This window comes from Nannobrachium achirus (assembly GCF_963921795.1).
Source record: "Nannobrachium achirus genome assembly, chromosome: 11".
In the NCBI taxonomy this organism is placed as follows: domain Eukaryota; kingdom Metazoa; phylum Chordata; class Actinopteri; order Myctophiformes; family Myctophidae; genus Nannobrachium; species Nannobrachium achirus.
Window position 1 is genome coordinate 35555592 of NC_137820.1, and position 24233 is coordinate 35579824.

A 24233-nucleotide genomic window follows, 5' to 3' on the forward strand; every position below is an offset into this window, starting at 1 on the left:
CAAAAAAAAAAAAAAAAAAAAAATGAGGAGAAAGCAACCGAGATTTAGACCAAAATTTGTTGTTAAAATACATTTTTTATAGGCCCTATTCATGGGTTTCATTATTTTGTAGTCCTACACGGCCATGTTGAGGACCAACACAAGTGTTTCAATTTTTCTGATTGGCATAGAACTAATGTTCTACGCCAATCAGAACACCTGTGTTGGTCCTCAACATGGCCGGTGTAGGACCACATTTGAAACCTGTGAATTGAACTGCCCACAGACTGCAACTTCATTTAGTGACATGACGTCATAGGCGATTAACCACAGTTAAAAGGTTAACAAAATAAAGCTCCAAATGCCCATCTCTAATAAGCATGAATGAGTCATAATTCTCCCTTTGTCACAGTGAAGTTATTATACGACAAGCTACAAAATATTGAATTCTCTTCTGAAAGTCGAAGCCCTGTGCAAAGTTTAGCTTTATGATGGTTAATAATACACACTCTGTACATAATACTGTAATATCTGTCTCCACTCTAGAATACGAGTACTTCTAGTTTTCTTTTGGTTTCATATAGGCCTTTACTGTAATTAATTTTGTTGTTTTTAGAAAAAACAAACACAAACTACAACATTGTGACAACGTAAGAGTATGAAAGGGGGGGGGGGGTGTCAAAAGGAGAACAAACACAGAATGTGATTCGTAAATAGCATCGTTTAGCATAACGAGAATGTTAATTGGCATCGTTTACATTAGTGTTTCTTATCCTTTTCTGGTTCCAAGCGCACTTGAAAGTTCTCGCGGCCCACCCATCTGACCGGCTATCACTTTAATTTATTGGCCTCACTTTTTAATTTGTTATCCACCTGTTTCCGCAGGAATTTACTGTTGAATAGTGTGTGTGGGAAACATCCGCAGGTATTCTGGGACCGTCAGTGACGGTGGGGATTACGATTACGTCACCCTCGGCTCGGAACTGCCGCCCACCTTCTGATGGGACACGAAGGGACACTGGAAACTTGTGGATATTATTATTACAATTCATCCCAAAATCATTTGGGGGCCCCGCTTGCAATACCCTTGCTGCCCACCAGGGGGCCCCGCCCAACAGGTTGAGAGTGGCATGTTTACACAACAAGAATGTTATTTATCATCTTTGACATTAACGAGAATGTCAATTATCATCTTTAGCAAAACTAGAATGTTAATTATCATCTTTAACATAACGAGAATGTTAATTATCATTTTTAACATATGCAACACCACAGATTTACAACAACCCAATATAATATTAAAATTAACACTATTAGCCTACAGGATCACCTAAAAAATATATATATGTAGAATATTGTTTAGTTTTTCCATAATAATTTAAAAAGTTAAACTGTCCTTATATTCTAGATTCATTGCACATAAAGATATATATATACTTTTTCTTCTTTTTCTTATATGAAATATTTCAAACCCTTTCTTGTTTGAAACATGATGACTAAAGTTGTATATAGGTGTATATGACGTTTCCCATATAAATAACCAATATTTATATTTTTAAAGATGATCCTGTAAATGAAAATGAACAATATCATATGGAAATGAACCATATTAATGAACATGAACAATATCATATGAAAATGAACAATATTATATGAAAATTAACACAATCTTTTCTTATAATCCACACAGATTGTGACCCAAAAAAAAGGCATTGGGGACAGCATGTAGATACCAATGGTGGACAGTAATTAAAAAGTACACTAATAGTACACTCAAGTTCTGTACCTTAGTACAATTATAGGTACTTTTACTTTACTTGAGTACTTCCATTTTTCCGCTAATTCATACTTCTACTCCGCTAGGCTACACCTCAGGCAAATATTGTACTTTTTACTCAGCTACAATCGTTTGAAAACTTGAGTTATTATTTACCTTGGCCATTCGGATCTACAAGATTATAACTTATCACAACGTGTTGTTGTGATGCTCGTAGATCAGGAATCTTTCATTCATAATAAGTACTTTTACTTAGTTTGGTACTTGAAAGTATGTTTTGACACAAATACCTTTGCTCATTTTACACAAGTAAAATCAGGCCTTTTACTTAAAACAGAGCATTTTGACATTGTGCTATGGGTAATTTTACTGAAGTAAAAAAACTAAACCAAAAACAACAGTGCAGTAAATCTTTCCACCACTGGGTGTACAGTAGGTATATTAGGGGAGGTACACATAATATATAAGTGCTAACAAAGCAGAATACTTAGTGTGTGTGTGTGTGTGTGTGTGTGTGCGTGCGTGCGTGCGTGCGTGTGTTTGCATGGGTGTTTGTGTGTGCGTGCATGTGTACATGTGCGTGTGTATTTCTTTGTCTGTGCTAGCACGTGTGTGGCATTAACAGACCCCTGGAGGGACAATAACAGTCTCTTCCCCCCCACCCTCCCCTCCCCGCTTAATTCATTGATCTTCAAAGCTATCAATGTGTGGCGATTTGACGCGTTGATGGCTTGCAGATCAGTTATTGTTTGGGACGAGCGACACGGTCGTACTACGAAATATAAATCCAGCTTGGCGTCCCTCATTTTGGGTGGGATGTGGCCATGTTTACCTCCCTACTATATGCGGAGTGCCCCAAGGTGCAAGTATAGGCCCTATCCTTTATTTTTATTTTTTTCTCATGAGTGAACGTTTTCTTGAACTTAAAAAGAAAAAAGAAAAGCTGATCTACAAACAGCCGTGTCGTTGTGAGCTTGTAGATCATTTTTGGATTGGAGCCTAAGCGTTTAAAGTGAGCTGTATGTGAGTGACTTTGGGAGGTGGTTCTCAAACGTTTTCATATCAAGGACCCCCTGTATTTATATTAATATGTATTTATTTAAATTATTATGAATGTATATAAAGTAATGTGTATTTATGTTATTAAATATGTATTTACATAAATCAATATGCTATTTATATAAATCTGGAAAATATATTGTGCCAGGGACCCCATGCAAATTTGTGTTGTTATAATGTTTTTTAATTAAGTAATGTACAATTTCTGCCAAGATTTTGAAAATAGCAGATCAACAAGTTCACAACGCGTTGTGAATCGTCTGTTTTCATTTACGCAATGCACGCAGGGATACGGAGTGTTTAAACTGATTGTGACGCTCTATTGACTCGAATTTAGTCCCCACTTTGTGAACCAGTGACGTAGGGGACAGTGTGTGCAGAGTGGGGGGCTTCAGTGACAGTCTGACAGGCGGCTTCCATCTCAACTCCAACCTCCAAACATCCTCCATCCGTCCAGGTGATGAGCAGGAAGGTGGTGGAAGCGGACACATGGAAATTCATAGTCCTAAGACAACAGACACACAATTCATAGTCCTAAGACAATGAGATGACACAGTGTTTGGGTGACACAGCCATACTGTTTATGCTCTACACATTTAGGGGCCGTGTCCACAATTATACATATATTTATATTGGATATCAAAATAATAATAATAGTTGTTATTTTTTAATCTGCTGGAGTTTTTTTCTAAACTGGAAAACAAAATTGCTCCCCTTTAATCTTATTGCCTGTGTGTATTGACATGTTCATTTGTGATCATATTTAAGTATCTGTGTGTTTTGTTTTGTGGTACTCACCACTAGGGGACAGGATTTAGGCATTCCCAGCCTCTGTTGGAATGGAAGAAGACAGAAAAAGTGTCAACTCAGAGTTCCTGTTACCCATGTACCTGACAAACTTCATCCTAAAAATCAAGGATGTCCACGATCACAACACCTGAGGCAGCTCCACTAATCATGTTCAACGTAGCCTCCTTCAAAATTGGTATGAAAAGTCACCCTCAGATGGCTGCTACTCGTGACTTGTAAAATGACAAAGACCTGTCTGTTAATTTTAGGATCTCCTTTTAGTTGACCTTGTACCAGTGATTTGTGCTGTCATGAAATTGTGCTTTTTTTCTATTCCAAACTGCTAATAAACTCTTCAATCAATCAATCAATTGGATTTTCAAGGTCATTCTGTTTATCAATGCCAGTCAGCTTGACTGTAGTACATATCACACACACTTCCATCTCTCTTTGCCTTAACTCCCTTCTCCTTTAACTGTTCCCCCACCATATCTCTCTCTCTCTCTCTCACACACACACACACACACACACACACACACACACACACACACACACACACACACACACACACACACACACACACACACACACAGAGAGAGAGAGAGAGAGAGAGAGAGAGAGAGGGTTGGTTGACCATGGTTGTCCGGTTCCATTAGGTCCTAGGACGACACAGTGCGTACACAACAATCCCATCTCCCAGAGGGCCACAGAAAGGAGGTATCTATAATCCCAGGGCCCAGTGGGACGGAGAGTGGAGGTATTTCCACACATTGTAGAGTGGATTCATGACTCCCATGAAAAAATCATCAGCTGTCTGAGTGCTCTTATGATAGAATGGATTTCTACTCTCCACTGTCCAGCCACGAGGAGACCATATAGAATATCGTTGCTGTAGGGCTGGAAACCTTATATGTAAAAAAAAAAAAAAAGAACAGAAACCTTGTATCTACACATTCCATATTTGTTATGCTCACAATATGTCACAAAGTAAATGGACTGCATTTATGTATATTTATTAGGGCTGGGATGCGATTAAAAACATAATCGAATTAATTACAGGCTTTGTAATTAATGAATCGCAATTAATCGCATATTAATCGCATATTAATATTTGACCCGAGAAGCATGTTTTTCAAGAAAAACACATTTGTTGTACGAGTGAATCAACAAGTGAGTTTTTTTAATCTAAATTTCGCATCCACTGGGCCAAGCAAAGCGCTCTGATCGGCTACTTCTCCATTTGTGTTTGTTGTCTCTTCTTGGTTGGTGCATCGCTATGATCAGTATGCCCGAAACTGAGGGTTCTGTGGTACAAAAACTAAGTGTGATTAAAATGCGTAATTTTTTTTAATCGCAATTAATCAGTCAAAGTCCCAGCCCTAATATTTATGTAATCATTTATGTGATCATTTACTTTTTATTTGTTATACTTTTTCGTATTTCACATTCGCCACACAAGAACATACAAGGTTTCCACCTGGCGACAATATGTTTATATATACTTTAGTCGGTTCATATCTGACCCTTGATTCCTGTTATAACGAATAGATCGCATTCAAAATGTTATAGATAGCATGCTGTTTAGACAGATGCTAGAGTCATTGTTTTCCTGCTATCGTATAGTTTCAAGTGTACAGAATGTTATTTAGGGTGCGCACTCAACACACTGGTGTGCCATGTTGTTTATTGGTCCTTTGGGCTTTATTGTTACACACGCATCAACGTGTAAACTAACAGCAGGTAGGCCAATGTTATGAATTAAATTACCTATCAATAGCAACGTTACGTTAGCAACTGCTGCTTTTAAGAACGTTTTCTGACTGAAAAAGCGCACAGCTGCCTCTTAACTGGTCGTTCGTAAATAAGCCACACTATAACTTTACCGCCCACTGCACTCACTACACTGAGCACACACCCGGTGCGCATTTCCAAACGCACCCTTAGACAGCATGCTGTTTTGCTAGGTTCATTGTTTGCCTGGTGTTAGTTACTTTCTGGCAATTCATTGTTTTCATTGCACTCTATTTATGTGAACATTTACCTTGTGGTTTATCGACTAGACTAGAGTATCTTGTATATCACATTTCACTGAAAACACTCTATGAGTGAGAAACAGATAATCCTTCTGGACTGTTGTAAATGATGATCACTCTGATGAACAGTTTGTCACTCTGGATAAACATCTGAATTATAAACTATAACAATATCTGCTCTCTCTTATCTCACTGTCATTTGTATTCTCCCCCTCTGTCTCTCTATTTCTCTCTCTCTCTCTCTCTCTCTCTCTCTCTCTCTCTCTCTCTCTCTCTCCCTCCTCGTGCCGTAAATATGAAATGTATACGCTCTTAAAAAAGAGAAAGATTTAAATAATGTATCTATGTGGCAACACTTTTACAGTTAGAGGACGGACGGATGGACAGAAGGATGTACAGAAAGACAGACAGACAGATAGAGCTACTAGTAAGACGCCTCAGGGCGACCTGCAACCTCGCCCTTTATCTGGCCAGTGACCACTGACATAGAAACATGGGTTTTTCAAAAAACCTTAGAAGGATTCAAAAGACACATATAGAATCGGATCAAAATTCAAAAGTTTTTTTTCCCCTCAAAAATAGCAGGTCTACAAGCTTGCAATGCCGGGCTGTGAGCTTGTATTTCTGCTATTTTTCAATAGTTAAAGCATTACATAATTCTAGGCCTAAATGGGTTTTAAGAGGCACACTGACCTTTGCTTTCAGCCAGCAGTTCCTCGGTCATAAGTCCGTCCTGCCTGTTGCCCAGGACGAAGGCCAGGAAGGAGAGGATGAGCGCGTCCAGGATGCCCATGATGGCCAGGATGTAGGCCCAGCGCACGGAGCACGCTCCCAGGCTGTACTTGTCCGTCTGCTCCCCGCACATCCGGCGCACCGTGTCGCTGTCCCAGCCGTCTGGGTAGATCATACAGCCCAGCACCAGACATATCCCTGTCAAATGTATAAAAAATAAATATATATTGTTGTTGTCGGGTTAGGGTTGTTGTCGGGTGGTTTGGCCCTGCACTATTGGGTTGTGTGGTTTGGCCCTGCACTATTGGGTTGTGTTGGTTGAATCGAGTACTATTGCTGTGTTGATATGGCGGTGAGATACTTGTGTTGCACTGACTAGCATTGACTGTTTGCACACCTTTGTTTGGCACTGCTTTGTTAAGTTGTTTGCTTTGTGTATTGCTTTTTTGTGTGTAACGTATCACTTATGAGCGTTGAATGTTTCTTGGTCACTTCATGTACTGTATATATTCTTATTCTTTTGTGCCTTGCTTTTTTTGACTGTACACTAACAGTACTCTTTTTTCTTTTCTCTTTGTAACTTGCTGTGCTGCCTCTGGGCAACTGAATTTCCCCCGTGGGATAACAAAGGTTGGGTATCTATCTATCTATGTCCAAAACCGTTTTTATTTATCACTTTAAAAATGTTTCATTTTCACTAATTTTGTGCGACCCTCTTGTATGATGAAGTAGGGCTTTAATTTACGAAAGAACATGCTATTTTGAAGCTTGGAGATAGGAGGTTTCTTCCCGACAGTGACGATATGCAAAAATATTTGTGGGCTCGCTTTTGAGTTGTCCTCAATTTATGTTTATTCCGCCACCTTTTTTTTTTTTTTTTTTTTGCATTCTACTGCTTCCACATTCTTTGAGCTAGAAATTCCGTTCCAACTTCCACTTTTTCAGCTTTATCCAGTTATTAGTGCTTGTACCTTTCTCTTTACACATTTTTATACTTTTTGGGATTTTTGGAGAGAAAAAAAAGAACAGCTTCCCAGTGGATTCCTCTGGGAAATAGTCTTACCATCCATCTGGGTAGATCATACACCCCAATAGCATACATACAACCAATGTAAAAATAAAAAAAATAAATCCAGTAAAAATGCTGTCCCATACAGAACTTAAACAGAAAAATGTTACTTCATACATCACAATATGAAACAAAAAATTGTTGATGAATGTGTTGCATTTGGAAAAGCTCGGGTTTTCAAGCAATAACAGGACTCACATATTTACTCAACTTTGGAATCATGCAATGGAGATTTGAACAAACTGTATAACTGTATAAATGATAGTGTATATTCCCTATTGCTGTATGTACAGTATGTAACCGTCGCATCATTAATGCTGAAGTCTAAATTATGTTGTGATTGTGAACCTGCTTGACCATGATGTGTGATTTGAGTGTTAAAGTAAAAATAAGTGGAATTATCGTTTCAGCCACAGCACTCTCTTTTACACCCCGAGGACAGAATCTGTCTTTTTCTGTGAAGCGTGTGTGTGTGTGTGTGCGCGCGTGCGTGTGTGCATGTGCGTGCGAGTAGCACGCCGCTCTGCAGTGCAAAATGAGCTGACTACACCATTACCCAGAGTGCATTGCACATTAATAATACAACACACTCCTCGCTTCGTTATCGCCCCAAACTTTTGCTGACAACTTTTTCCTTCCCCCCCCAACTCCGCTCTGTGTGTGTGTGTATGTGTCTGTGTTTGCTGTGCTGTGCGCACACGTGCGTGCGTGCTGTTCACACTCTCTCTAAACTCGGTTTCACACCGGGACATTATGCACGCCGTAAAAACGCACAGGAACGCAATTCTGTGCGTCACCCGTGCGCCACCCGTGCGTCTCCCGTGCGCCTCGGCTCTGCGTGTAGGTGTGTCTATTGGGCGCACTAGGCGGTGCTGTATTCCACGTATAAAATGGCTGTTTGGTACTGTATCCTATATTTCATTATGGATCCCATGAAGAGGCATCTTTTGATCATTGAATAAAAAAAGCATGGAGTATGCATTGACAATGAACTAGCAGTTTATGGTATTGGCTGGTGATGTGGTATCGGCTATTTCCACAATGAATGTTTTTATTAAGTATAAAAATGTCAGTAATTTCTTTATTTATGTGTCATATCTGCCATGTGCAGCTTCAAAGCCTACATGCCAAACAGAAATGTAATTATCAACGACAAAAACACAATTAAATCTTTAATCACAATCATTTGAGTGAAAATGTATCGTCATGTAAAATGTCATAATCGTGACAGGCGGTGGAGTAATCATTTAACTCTGGGAGAGTATAGGCTACGTAACCAAATGGACCCATTGGGTACAACTCAGAGCCAGAATGGGTCAAACAATAACAGAAATATGTTGCAAGGTTGTTTTTTATTTTATTTTCTGTGAGCACTTACTTTGATTATAAGAAACAATAATACCGTATAACAATAATTTGTGAATTGTGCTCTTTCAATTCTACATTTTATTTTCAACATATTTGCCGCAAAAGTAAAAGTATCAACAGCCTACTGCAATGTAGAAATAGTCTGTTACAAGTAAGTCTTCTCTTTGAGAACCGTCATATTTGTATCCCATAACCGCACCTACACGCAGCAGAGCAGCACTGATTTCATTGGTTTCAAGAGCTCATGCACGCACAAGATTTGAATAAAGCTGGTCGTGTCGAGCTTTATTCAAATTCAGTGCACAATTCCTCTGTACTGTCAACACACCCCTCCCCACCTCCTTGTCCTCCTTTCTTACGTTTCCTGGCTGCCCTCACACACACACACACACACACCACTGGCAGAACAAGTCAAAACCAGGCCGGTAGGCAAGCCACAACCGCCGTCGCCAAGAGCTGTGTCTTTGTTCTAGTTAATGGGATCATGTGCATGTCACTGTCAGCCCCAACCACTAAATCTAAACCCTACCCCCCTAAATCTAACCCCATCTTAACGCTGACGCTGAAAGTAAATTTTATCCTCATTGTAACTTCTAAAAAACAACCCTGAGAAACCCACTGAACTAGAAGGATGTTCCATCTCCATGTTTGGACCTCAAAGTATCCTAAGTATAGTAATACCTCTCGCTCTATCTCTCTCTCTCTCTCTCTCTCTTTCTCTATCTCTCTCTCTCTCACACACACACACACACACACACACACACACACACACACAAGCTGCAGCTTGTTACAGTAACACTGCAGTCTTCAGTAGCACTGAAACACATCAGAATACAGAGTGGTACACTGCAGTCATACTGCATACTCTCTCTCTCTCTCTCTCTCTCTCTCACACACACACGCACGCACACACACACACACACTCACGTGCGAACGCATACACGCATACACACGCACATACGCAGGAGAAACCAAACTCTCGCTGTCGTTGTCTACTTAAAAATCTATCATGTCTGACCAACTGGACTGGCCTGAAAACACTCTCTTTACAGGAAGGCACCCATAGGCTGTATTATTGCCTGAGGAGACTGTCTTATTTCAACATCTCCGGACACTCCAGCAGATGTTGCTCCTTTTCTGTGCTGTTTTGTGCTGGGAAGGCAACGCTAGACAGAGGGACACAAAGTGATATAGGGGCAAGAGAATACGAGCGGAGTGGAGTGGAGGGAAATGCCACTCCAAACCCCAGGGGCTGTTGTCACGCTCGCTATTTTGTTTGTCATATAGCCTATGGAGCTGCTGACTGATTTGTTTGTGCCTGATGATGCCATGACAACATCAGACAACACACTCCATATTCGGATGTAGCTGCATTTACTACAGCTTATATATATATATATTTTTTTAAGATTAGTTTTTGGGCTTTTATGCTTTTATTGATAGGACAGTAGGCTGTCATTAAATGGGGGGGATAGACGGGGAGTGAAATGCGGGAATCGATCCAGCAACGCCGCCAGGCATCCATGCCTATGTGGCAATGCCTAAGTGGTATGCGCCCGGACCGGTAGGCCAGCGGGCGCCCCACTACTGCTTATCTGGTTATGACAGGAACGTAAATATTTTGTGGAAATTCAATCCTGGAAGAAGGCCCATATCCGACATATGTGATGATCTGTTGCCCCGTGGGAGATCGTATCATCCTCTAGACTTTAGGGCGATTACACAGCTGATGACCTATGCATCTTAGACATGAGTCCTTCACTGAAGACATCAAAGTGCGAACTATTCAGATGCTGGGATGGGATGTTTATGGTAAATAGACGAGTGACTTCATTAAAGGACAACTTTGTTTTTTTACAACAAGGGTTCATATTTTCTTAGATTGTAATTAGAGAAAAGAAAAGATGAGTTTTAAAATGTTTTCATTTTGTCCTCGGCTATTTTCACTACTTGCATTCATGGTCTGGAGAGGGCACTTTTCACAGATGGATAAAAGGTCTGGGGTTCAAGCCAGGCAAAAACCAGGCACGTGCACACATAGACACCAAAGGGGTGTGTGTGTGTTTTTGTTACTTCTGGATTTGTGTGTACCGGTATGTCTGTAGCACGGATCTCCATGTATGGAGTCACGGACAGAACGGCCCATACGAGGAGATATGCACGTTTGTCATGCATATAAGGTAAAAACACTGAAAAACTGGCAGAGGCGAATTAATTAATTAATCAATTAATACCTGGCAGTGTTTATTATATTCCACACATTAAAGCCTAGGGTGATTTTGTAGTTAGTTTTTCCAGTACAGGTTAAAGGGGTATTATACAGAGTGAAAACATGGCAGGCTGCATTACATTACATTACACCTTATAGTAAACCGCTGCAGCTAATAAACAAAAATCAATGGTTGTGTTAGATTTTAGGTGTCTGTCAATACTGTCTTATCATGCTTGCACATCGACATGCCCTATATGGCTCTGGACACACCTATGAAAATCTAACACTCATTATGAATAGTTTAGGTGCAGCTGTGTTGCTTACTAGTCTGCCATGTTTTTAAAGACGTAGTGAAATATCATTTTATTTTTCGTCATTTTATTTTGTAATTTCAGTCTGAAACGGCCTCGCAGTGCTAGTGTTTGTAGCCTGGAGGCTACAAACACTCTCACAAAAAATGCTCAAGGGAGAGAGACAGCCAATATGCAGCAAGTTGCTTACTTGGAGAATTCCAGGATCTATGAATATGCCACTATGCCATGCCTGTCGAATACGCCCTCAAAATCTCCACACCCTGCGTATGTACTCCACTCCTCGCTTACCTCCAAGACACAACTTCCCAATTATATAATTGCATTCAACCTTCAGGTTCCTTGACCAGCTCTCACCCGGAGAGACCCCTTTCTTAGAGGGTCTTAGACTCGGACAACCAGTCCCTTTGAGTAGTATCTTATAGTAACCATATCTAATCTCTCTCTCATTTGTATTCTCTCTCTCTCTCTCTCTCTCTCTCTCTCTCTCTCTCTCTCTCTCTCTCTCTCTCTCTCTCTCTCTCTCTCCTCTCTGAAAGATGTGAACATCTATTTCTGCTCCAGTTGCTGGCAGTGTTGGAAGAAGTACTCAGGTTTAAGTTAAAGTAATGGCCAATATAAAGATCACATCTATGTGAAGTGAGCAGTGCTCACTTCACACTTCACACAAGAAAATAGTTCCTGAAGAAAGTAAAGGTTTGAGTATGATGGCACTTTGAAGACGTATGATGATGATGTACAGTATAGACCCACATGATGTCACAGGGGGCATATTGTCCAATCAGAAATACACAGCACCGCTCAAATACATATCAGCATGTTACTCACAAAGTCACGTATTGGAGCGGCTAGCACCGCTCAAAAATAGAACATTATTTTAGAAATTAGAATAGAAATAGAATAGTACTAGCTTAAAAAAATCAGGTTGTCTGTCCAGGTGTTTTATTTTACTTGAGTAGAAAAAGAATAGTATACTAGCGTAAAAAAATAAATGTTTAGGCCAGGTAGCGTTGTCTGTCCAGGTGTTTAGGACAGGTAGCTGTATGTGTCCAGGTGTTTAGGCCAGGTAGCGGTACATGTCCAGGTGTTTAGGCAAGGTAGCGGTACGTGTCGTTATCTCCCTCCTCTCTGTCCATGTACTCCCTCTCCATCAGGATGTCGATGCATTTCTTGATAGCGTCGATTCGGGGTATGAAGCGGGAGGACAGCTGCTGCAGCACTTCGGCCACGAGCTGCTGATGCTTCAGCGTCCTCCGCGTCTTCATGATCCTCACGATGGCCGCCTGGATGTGCTGCCTGCGCTCCAGCTCCGTGTTCTGCTGCGTCATCTCCTGCTCCTGCTGTCGCTCCAGCTTCGCGGGGGCGATGAAGTTCACCCGCAGCTTCTTGTTCTTGAATCCCTGGTTGAGACTGAGGAGAGTCTCTGGCTTTAAGTCTGTGTCCTCCTCCGCGTTTGCTTTCCCGTCATCAAGCACCAGCAGCTTGGATTTCAACAAGCTCTGCAACACCTGCGCGAGGATGTCCGCTCGGATGCATGTGTTGTCAGAGAGCTGCCGGACGCTGCACACAAGCTCCGCGTTGTACTGCAGGAGAACGGTCATGTGGAACGCAGACACGTTCAAAGTGTATCTGTTCTCGAAGCAGTTGGTCACCAGCTCCCCCGTAGACAGCTGGTACAGCCAGGTGAGTTGACGCTTCGCGTGTCTGCTGGCGTAGAAGGCGGTGAACCGCTGGGAGCTCCGCTCCAACTCAGAGGGCAGTGAGAGTGAGTTGGAACGGGGAGGCTTGTAGGGCCAGGAGGCAGTGGTCAAAACCTGGATGCTAAAGTCCAGCTCCAGCGGCTCCAAGTTGGAAATGTGTTTCTTGAACTGTTCCGTGACGTCTCTGCTGAGTGCGATGTCTTTGAACATTGTCTGCAATTTGTGATTAAACCCGCAGTTTAGTTTCTTGATCACGCTAAGCTCAACGTCGTCACTGGCGCTGTTCTGGTTGACCAGCCGTTTAGCTAGTTTCCTATAATAGTAGTCCTCGAAGACGTCTTTGTCATCGATGTACTTGAAAAGCTCTGTCACTTTGTCGAGTTGGTTGAGCGTGTCCTTCAGTTCTTCCTCCTCCGAGATTCTGGAGCTCTTTGTAAGCAGCGAGTGACAATATCCGGCCAGTAGTTCAGGGGACTTGCTGGAGGACTGAGCCATAGTGGTGACCGAGTTGCCGTTAACGAAGCGACAAAAAGCCTTGTCGAAGGCGGCCACAAAGCCGACGTCATTGTTGAAGGCAGACGTGACCAGAGTGATGTACTTCTTATGAACGTCCAGCATAGTCTGGACATAAACCTGAGGGTCACTGAGAGCAGCTTCTGCGCACGCCTCGATGGCGACCAGGCCTTGGCTGTGGATGTGAGTCTCCATAAGTCTCTTCAGCTCCTCCAGGCCGTGCGGGACACGAGACACCAACCTGTACGTCCTTCCAAGGTGGTTCAGGATCAGTTCAAGGTGGCAAACATTATTGTTGTCTTTATCATTGTCAGCATCCAGAAGCTTCTGAAACTCACCAAGAAGCTTATGGAACTCTTTGTGGAAGATCTCCAGGTGTTTCTCTATAAGCACCTGTTCACATGTCGTTGTAAGTTTATTCAAACTGGAGCCATGGAGGTACACCTGGACACGACGCTGTTCCTCCAGCAGACGAGCCTCAGCCTTCTTCATGTACTCTGTGAATGCATTATTTTGCAGTAGCTCTTCGCTCTCTCGTGCGTAGAAGCGATTTGTGTCGCTGAGGAACTGACACTCAAAATACTCTTTGAACACAGACAGTGATGAGCTCTTGGTGACATCGTCTTCTTCACTCTGACCCAGCTGAATGTAAGACTGAACCACGCCACTGACGAGACTGCCGTCGATGCTTCCTCCGTTTCTCTCCTCCTCGATCAGCTTCAGGGCCGCATTTGTAGCCTGTTTGTTGAGGGCTCCAAAGAAACACTCCCTCCATGTGACCAAGGCAAGCCGGTAGATCTCATAGACGCCTTTGTTGTCTTGCTCATAGAGCTGCCTTGGGACCCAGTGGTTGTTGAGGTAGGCGCAGATGCCGTTGAGAACTTTGCTGGATCTGCAATAGTTCTCCCACGTCTCTGTGTAGAACCGCAGCAGACGCTCCTCCTTCAGGTCTTCTCCATCCTGAACCAGAAGGGTTACGTAGTTCTGGAGGAACGCTCTGATTCTCTTGTAGAGCTCTATACCTGCATAGCTACATACGTGTGGGTTTGTGGTGACCGTGTCCTCCTGCACACTGCTACAATAGGTAGACACCAGTCTGTGGAGTTCCATGTAGCGTGGCTTATTAACGTTGTTAAGCCCGTAAACCTGTTGGAGCCCGGCCTGCAGCTCAGGCCAGATCTGGTCCAGCTTCACACCAAACATGCTCTGGTATGCTCCCCAGAAAGCATGAGGCTGGACCACAGGGAAACTGTCTGCTTCCATGGCGTTTGGTTGGACCATAGGATAATCCGCTTGTATTTCTATTGTCATTACTTGTACCTCTGTCTCTTTCGTAGCATGTTGAAGTCCTGTTCAGTGGAAGCAGAGACTAATAGCTATCGTGGCTCGCCTTGCCAAAAGCCTTATATAGTCTCGACCAGAACATGGCTCTGATGTCACATTGTTGTAATAGCACTGGCTCTCCTACAGTGTGGACGTGTCGCTGCTTGCTCCCGCTTACGCTCGCTTATGCTTACATTCTTCTGCTGATACTGATGTTTTATTTTTCTTTTTTTCTTTGAGAAACTACAAATGGATCCTGGATACTTATAAAACCTCCGGGATTGTTTTTTGCTGTACTGCAATATACTATTTTTTTCACTTGGTGACTGGATACGTGGCATCTAGCTATCAAGATGGCCGGCCCTACCATTTCAACAGGGGTTTATCAGAAACTGCTTCAGAGGATTGCAGTGCTTGAAACGGAAATATTCCAATTAAAACAAACCCGAAGACTGGATAAACCACTCGCCTGGAATTCCCTTGGTGAAAAGCCAAAGATGAAAGAACGGACGACAGGCAGGACACCCTCCCAAAGTCGTCTTATCACCGACGAATGGCCGGCATTACCCCGGCACAGCGCTGCTTCGACCCCCCTTCATAAATGACTACTGCCAAGGGGAAAAACGCTGCTAAAAAGACAAACAACGTCCAATCTCCACAAACACCAAGTGTGCAGCTGGCTAATAGATTCATGCCACTGGCCGAGGACCAAAGACGCCCCTCCGATGACAGGGGTAGCATCTCCCCTAGCTGGCTAACAGAACAGCTGCTAGAAGCCCCCCGAAGTCCCCCTGTTGACAGAGAGAACGTCCCACCCAGCAGGGTAAGAACCACCTCAGTGACTGATCCTGACATTTTGATTGTGGGCGATGCTGCTTTAAAAGGTGTCAAAAGCATAAGAAAGAGGAAGGCAAAAGTTATTTGTTTTCCCAAAGACACAATCTCTGACATGAATGACAGAATTCTGGATCTTGTCAACAAACACCAAACAGTGAAAACCCTGATCCTACATACTGGCACATGTGACACAGAAGAAAAACAGTCAGAAATCTTAAAGGGGAATTTCAGGGCTCTATTCAACACATTGAGCTCCCTGAACAGCGACATAGAGCTATGCATCAGTGGTCCCCTACCGCCTATGAAAGGCACAGACGAGAATTTCAGCAGATTGTTCTCTCTGAGCAAATGGCTTTTAGCTGCATGCACTGACAAAAATGTGCATTTTATTGACAACTTCAGTTTTTTCTTCGATAGAAGACACCTCTTCGCAGATGCACGGCAACAAAGTTGTTTATGCAGAATGTTTTCCATGCTCTGACCTTGGCCGGAACACAACAATCCAAAACAACAGATTGTGATGAACAACTCCTATCTGCTACCCACGAAGAATCCATAACAAGAGATGGTGTTATGGTTACTGAATTGCCCCCCTCGGCCGAGGGGGGAACGGCCCTGGCGAACGGAGGAGATTTAAAAACAACAGTTACGGTTGTCCCTGCCCTCCCTGACGAGGAACTGATTATGGACGCCATCTCTGCCAAAGTGAATGCAGAGATGGGGTTACTCAGGGAATTGTTTGAAGAGGAGAGTAATGAAGAAGAGTTTTGTGGATTCTCTGCTTCAGCCGTGGCTGGCCCAAACCGTGAGCAAAGTGAACTGGCAACTGACAACGGAGAGTTGACAGAGGAAGAGGAGGGGGCTGGCACAACCGAACAGAGTGAACTGTTAACAGACAATGGAGAGTCGACAGCCATGGACTCAGCCATGGCTGGCCCGAACCATGAGTCAACCAATGCCCCTTCACCCCAATCCTCCTCTTTCTCCCTATCTCCAATGCCTCTTCTAGAATTCACGAATGGAATGAATGAACTCATTAACACTGCGCTAAAAATGACCCCGGCCAGACGCCCGGTCAAAGGCCCGGCGCCACAACCACCACAGGCCAAACGCCCGGCTCCACAACCACCATCCTTGAAAACGCCTGAAATTGACCCCGCCGTGCCCCAGAAATCTGTGGCCTGGGTGCTTTCGCCCCCACCCATCCCTCAACGACCACAACGACAGAAGACCCGGGCCTCCCAACTGGACAATACGTTCAGCCGTTGATGTCAGCTGGGTCCGATATTATACCCAGCAACTAACGTATCTGGACCCGAGGCTCCTCTAGGCGCTTTTATTAAGCAGGCTCACAACATTTCTACTGTAATTTCAAATAGAGTGTCCAGGACAAGCAGTGGCTCTGCTAATTTAGCTAATTTAACGTGCATTCCCTGTAGGGGCTATAGTACAGTAAAATGTCATAAAATAAACCTGGCACTTTTTAACATCAGGTCACTTTTAAACAAGCCATCCTCTGTACATGATATAATCTGTGAAGAAAAATTAGATATCATTTTTTTAACAGAGACATGGCTGGGCTCAGATGGAGCTGTTGCACTAGGCGTCGCCTGTCCACCAAACTATCATTTTATTCAATCAGTGCGAGAAGGAAAAAGAGGCGGAGGCTTGGCATACATTTTCTCTGATATTTTTAAATTCAAGCCCCTGTATTTTGGAAGTTTTTCATCCTTTGAATATCAAGCTAACTTATTTGAGAGTAAATCCTCTGTTCTAATGATTACGATATATCGCCCACCAAAATGTAGCAAATCCTTATTTCTTACAGAAATATCAGAACTTCTATCTATCTGTTCCACGGACTATGAGAGAACCCTTATTGCTGGCGATACAAATCTACATGTAGACATTGTTACAGATCTTATGGCTATGAGTTTTGTACAATTATTGCATTCCCTTGATTTTGTTCAGCATGTTACCGGGCCAACCCACAATCAAGGCCACACTCTTGATGTTGTGATCTCTAAAGGGCTAAATATTTCTATGGACAGAATCATCGCTAAGCCTGACCTATCAGACCATTATTTACTGTCTTTTAATATGACTGTCTCCGATTTAGAAAGAAATAACAGAGAATATACTATAAAAAGGAGATTTTTCGGATCTTCTTCAGCAGAAGAGTTTGCTTGCCATTTTGCATGTTCACCCCCTCTTCCTGATATTAACTCAGTAAATGATATGGTTCACCGTTTTAATCTTAACTTAGAGTCAGCTCTGGATATAGTAGCTCCTATGAAATCTAAAAAGAAACTTAACTCCAAAGTGACACCCTGGATAAACGATCATATACGTTCACTCAAAAAACAATGCCGCAGAGCAGAGCGAGCTTGGAGAAAAAATAAACTAACTATCCACCTACAGATTTTTAAGTCTTCAACAGCCGCCTACAATAAAGCCATGCGTCTGGCTAGGCAGGCCTATTTTTCCGGAATCATTAATGACAATAAGAACAATGCTAGGGTCTTATTCTCTACCATTGAACGCCTTTTAAACCCTCCCCAGTCCTACAAGCAGTCACTCCTTGCCTCTAAAGCAAAGTGTAATGAGTTTGCATCCTTCTTTGACAACAAAATTGAGAACATTCGAGCTGGTATTCTGAATAATACTGTCACAAATGCAAATGCGGTTAATGGTGCCATGTGTAAAAGTGTTGATAAATCTAGGGGGAGCCTAGTATCATTTTGTGCAATTGATGAAGAGGAACTTCGTAAAACCATATCGCAAATGACATCATCTTCTTGCTCGCTGGATGCAATACCCACGCCGTTTCTCAAAGAGGTTGTAGACTGTGTTATTGAAGATATCCTAAAAATAGTAAATAGCTCTATACAATCAGGTGTCTTTCCAGACTCACTGAAAACGGCTGTAGTTAAACCCTTACTCAAGAAACCCAACCTTGACCCGTCCGTGCTGGGTAATTATAGACCCATCTCTAATTTACCTTTTCTGGGCAAGGTCCTTGAAAAAATTATCTTTCATCAATTGGATGTGTTTCTGCAGAACAATAAGGTGCACAACAAATTCCAATCCGGCTTCAGGAAAGGACACAGCACAGAAACTGCACTTGTAAAAGTTATTAATGATCTTAGGGTGGCTGCTGACAACAAAGATGTGTCCGTTCTCCTACTGCTGGACCTAACGGCGGCTTTTGACACAATCGACCATACAATTCTAATACAACGTCTCGAACACTGGGTAGGACTGTCTGGCACAGCTCTGTCTTGGTTTTACTCTTACCTAACAGGCAGAAGCTACTTTGTTAATCTAGCTGACTTTGAGTCAAACAAACACAAGATCTGCTCTGGTATTCCACAGGGCTCAATTCTTGGACCTTTATTATTCTCCCTCTATATACTGCCGCTGGGAGAACTTATTTCCGCTCACGGTGTGAATTTCCATTTCTATGCTGATGACACCCAGTTGTACCTTTCGGTGGCTCCGGATGACCCCTCTGCTCTAGACCCATTGCTGACGTGCGTGTCTAGCATAAAATGCTGGATGAGTGAGAACTTTCTCAAGCTAAATGAGGACAAGACAGAAGTTCTCATAATTGGTTCTACTGCCCAAAGAGAATCAATAATAAGTAGACTTGGTAACCTGGCTAAAGAAAGTAACACCTCTGTAAAGAACCTGGGGGTGATCATTGATGCTGAATTAAATTTTAATACACACATTAATCATGTCACGAAGATTGCCTTCTTTCACCTTAGAAATATTGCACGAATTAGAGCTTATCTGTCGCTGAACGATGCAAAAACGCTGATCCACGCTTTCGTTTTCTCTCGGCTGGATTACTGCAACGCACTTCTCTCTGGTCTGCCAAAGAAAACAACTGACAGACTACAACTTGTTCAAAATGCGGCAGCCAGAGTTTTAACTAAAACTAAGATAAGAGAACATATTACTCCAGTCTTAGCGTCGCTACACTGGCTCCCGGTTGTTTTTAGGATTGATTTTAAAATACTTTTACTTGTTTATAAAGCTCTAAATGGTCTGGCACCTTCGTACCTCTATGACTGCCTGCATAGATATGTTCCAACCCGCCCACTCAGGTCCTCTAGTGCAGACCTACTTGAGGCGCCAACAATGAAATATGAAAAATATGGTGAAGCAGCTTTCTGCTTCTACGGACCGACAGCTTGGAATAAACTCCCACTACACCTAAGACAGGCAGCCTCTGTGGATAGCTTTAAAGCACAGCTCAAGACCTATTTCTTTACTCTTGCTTTTAGCTAAATTTTTAAATCCCTGTGCTGCTAATTGACGTCCGCACTGTTCTGAAATTGTTATTTCTCTGCTTAATTGTAATAATTTTAATTATTTCTTTTTATTCTGTATTTTTTATTTTATTTTACTGTTTCTCTGTTAAGCACTTGTGCTTCATTTTCTGCTCTGTAAAGCGCTTTGAGCTGCATTTCATGTCATGAAAGGTGCTATACAAATAAAGTTTTATTATTATTATTATTATCACATTGTTGTACATGGAGACGACTGGATCATCACCTAGATGTCCATATGGAGCTGACCTCTCATGCCCTGTTAATTACGTCCTTGTCCCTTTTATGTCCATATATGGAGATCCCTGTCCCCGACCTCTGATTCCCAGATGATGCCCTGTTAGGGCAGCCACACTAATAGAATCCCTTCTATGCCCATCAATATTAAGCCCCTATCTGGGAATGCCCATACAATAGAATCCCTTTTATGCCATCAATATTAAGCCCATATCTGGGAATACCCTTATATCATGTTGTGTCAGTTTAACCATTGTGATTGACGCGACACAAGTCACTCTTGCAAATTAGGGCAACCACACTAATATAATCCCTTTTATGCCCATCAACATTTAGCCCATATCTGGGAATTCCCATACAATTCAATTCAATTCAAAGGAGCTTTATTGGCATGAGAAAACATGTTTACTGGTGCTAGAGCGAGAGTGTGTTGCTGGGACAGAGAAAGGTCGATAATAAAGTAAACTTTCTCTGTCTCTCTGAAAAAAAGCCATTTTGGTATGAAAATCTTGGAAACATTGTGTGGCTTGTGACGATCAGGTCCAATATTTAGTTCAGTGACCATGGAGCTAAAGAATGGTTCAGAAGCTGTGTTCATGTTCACCCCTCGATTGGAAATAATAGATTCCAACCTGCTTCGGGTCTCCTAAAAAGGTAGCCACCTACTTCGCGCAGATACGGGAAGTAAACCGGAGATGGCATGTCTTGCTATTTCCGTCTTGGGTTTAAGTCCTGCTTGCACACCAATGTAGCGGGTCTTGGCTCAAGTTATATATTTTAAAACAAACGACTTCACAAATGTGCAAGAAAATCAGCGGAAAACAAATCACACACCATACATTTGCTCATCCTGATATGGTGAAAAAAGAAGCAAAAAAACTGGGTCAATGTGAAACATGAGAAATGAGAATATTACTCTAGTAATCATCTTTATAACTGATGTTCGGGCAGCATGAAAAACACATCTGCTCCAAACAGGATTTGATTTCACGCAATAAAAACACACAAACATCAGATGTGTGGTCCAACAAACCTTTTTAAAGTGTTACTGTGACCTCTAGGGTCAGGGTCAAGGTCATAGGCAATACTGTAATAATCACATGGATTAACAGTCTAGATGTAAGGACCCTCTAGAAGACGAGATGATATATCACAAGGGGTTATCCTTTCAATAAAGATATATGTATATACACAGTATGTGCGGTCGGCAGACAGACAGACAGACAGACAGACAGACAGACAGACAGACAGACAGACAGACAGACAGACAGAAAGACAATCAGTCAGTCATAAATACCCCAAAAAGTACAAATACTCAAGTAAAGTACAGATACTAAAAAAGATTAACTGAAATACTAGAAGTAGTAGAAGTAGCCTACATGATTACTGTCCATGGTGGTGCAGAATGCTTACATAACAGACCCAGATGTGATGATCCTGAACCATATACCGTACTGTACAGTGTGCGTTCTATACATGTATAACCATACTGCATGTGTGTGTGTGTGTGTGTGTGTGTGCGCGCGTGCGTGTGTGTGCGTGTGTGTGTGTGTGTGTGTATATATATACTTTTCCTATAGGCCTACCTTTTGAAATGTTACAAGCTCACAAAACATTGCAATTTGTCACACACAAATGTGCACACGCACGCACGCACGCACGCGCGCACACACACATCAGGAGCAGTGAAGGGTTCAGTGTCTTGCTCAAAGACACCATGCCCTATTCCCAGGTCTTATGCGTTAATTAAGTGATAACGCCACCATCTTACGTGCAATCCTATCCTATTATTCAAGTTGTGCCGAATGCAAACACTTTAAAACTCCCCAGCATATAAGGCATGGGGGAGTGTTCCTATGTTAATTAAGGGTGCAATGCGGTATCTGCTATTTTGCTCCTTGACTTAAAAAAGACTCACTTTGTTGCGTCAATCCACCGTTTGTCAGCCTTCTGATTGGTCCCTGAGACTCCCTGACTGGCCAACCAGAAAAAACCATTCACTTTTTGCTATCGGGGGTGGAGTTTGTGCAGTGGAGAATTTGCTTCAGGCTTTCAACAACGGTCCGCACTGCGCGACACGGCGTGCGTCTAGTACGGCCACGCGAGGTGATCGCGATTTCGCTCAATATAATGAATAAGCTTCAACAAACTAGTTCACATGGACCTTATCAATATAACTAAGAGTTACGATTGGGTACATATATTTTAAATGGGCAGAATTACGAAAGCCAGCCTATTATGTGAGGAGAACTATAATCTGGCTGTCATCTTCCTACCCAAGATGCACTGCGCTTTCTCTTTCTATTTCTATTCTCTCTCTGATCCAGAGGATTAAACTAATTAAAACATATATTTTCGGGGGAAAACTACTGTTTTGCTATGTAATTACTGTACCTTTTTCTTCCCTTTTTATTAATATCACGTAGATGTGTTTTTTTGGGTACTTTATATAGCTGTAATGAGGCTATGAAAAAAAGAAAAATCCCATGCACTTCCACTATAAAAGAATCTGCAATGGTGATTCTGTCCCACTGGGATTAAACAAATTAAAACATATATTTTCGGGGAAACCCCCTGTTTTGCAATGTAACTACTGTACCTTTGTCTTCCCTTTTTATTAATATCACCTACCGGTAGATGTTTTTCCTTTGGTACTTTAAATTGCAATAATGAGGCAATGAAAATACCCTCTCCCCCCATTCACTGCCACTATAAAAACAATCTGCCCAGGGTCATCTGTACCACCATAGTAACAGGGCAGAATGGGGCGGGATTTGAGTGTTTACCGTTAACTCTTTTACCGCTTTGGACGTTCCCGTTCGCCCCATTTTTCCCGGGGGCGCGATGCCAATTGTACGTTCTTTGGCTCGTTCTTTTGTACCTTGTTTTGATGTCTGTAAACTGATGAGGGGTCGCGCGGGTGTGTACCGTAGAGACAGCTCCCGTAAAAGTGCTCTCAAAAACCCACTGGACGTTAGCATCAATGGAGTAACAACACTCTTCCTTGTTATTTTCTCTGGGTCTATTGCTCTGTAGCGATTGAGCTGTCTTGACGGACGGTAGGCTACCGCGGCCATTTCATAATTAATTCTTGATTGAGGCTGCCCTCTACTGCTAGTATAGCGAAAGTACACCTATTTAAGGAGAAAAGAAAATAATAATGATGAAAAAAAAATGAATACATCTTTATCTATAACATTGCAAAGGTAAGGTGCTTTTGCTGGCACAAAACCCAATAAATAAATAACAAAATCTGGCAGTAAAACTGTTAAGATGTTAGTCTATTTAAATACAATGATTTGAGCTCATGGTCAAATCTACACAGCCTTCTCCTGGGGAGCCAGCATTGTAAAAGTTTTCATTGTGGATAATGACTAATACGCATTACTGACAACATTGTTTATAGTGAACTCCTTTAACACACCGGGTGCCCAAGATTATCCAAAATGTAATCTGCGGTTGTCATAGAAACCCGCCATTTTACCTTGTTTTGGAGCCTTAGCAAAAAAGTTATCAGAGTAAATGTAATCCAGCCCAAACACACCCATAACTAGTTCAGGGCCGTTTTACCGTGAAACGCCTTGGCACATTGACCCAATCATTGCACCCATCTTCATAGCAAAATGGGCATTGGTCAAGCGTCCACATCTTAAAGGGATATTTAACTTTCAAAAAAACTTTTGGTCATTTTATCATCTAATCAGGCTTTTATGAACACCCTGGACAGTTTTTAATTTGCTTGATTCAATATTTAGATATTTGATGTAAATGTTATCAGGCCCACCTCCTCCAGGGCTTCTACCCATACACACCCATTGTAACTTCAAACTCCATTTTAACCATGAGAGATTAATTAAAAACACCCATTATTTTTCTGATGACTGGCTCATACTACCCTCCTAATACATGAGCAGGCCGTGTTTTTTCGAAAACCTTTTTCATTTATTTTTAATAGTT

The 24233-nt window shown here is 42.2% G+C and overlaps 2 protein-coding genes across 2 annotated transcripts in view; both read right to left on the minus strand.

The window, feature by feature from the left end:
- Positions 1-3148: 3148 nt before the first annotated feature.
- The window catches only part of LOC308294311 (LHFPL tetraspan subfamily member 3 protein-like), a gene marked incomplete at both ends in the record, with an annotated part of 30339 nt that continues 9254 nt past the window's right edge, over positions 3149-24233 (minus strand). Inside the window, 2 exons of the mRNA XM_080737039.1 lie at positions 3149-3320; positions 6327-6567. Coding sequence (XP_080593165.1) covers positions 3149-3320; positions 6327-6567 — 413 coding nt within the window. The remainder of the gene's footprint in view (positions 3321-6326; positions 6568-24233) is intronic.
- LOC308293594 (cullin-1-like) lies at positions 12418-14805 on the minus strand (the record flags this gene model as incomplete). The annotated part of the gene is made up of 1 exon (XM_080736181.1): positions 12418-14805. One exon carries the CDS (start codon positions 14803-14805, stop codon positions 12418-12420), a length of 2388 nt encoding a protein of 795 aa, XP_080592307.1.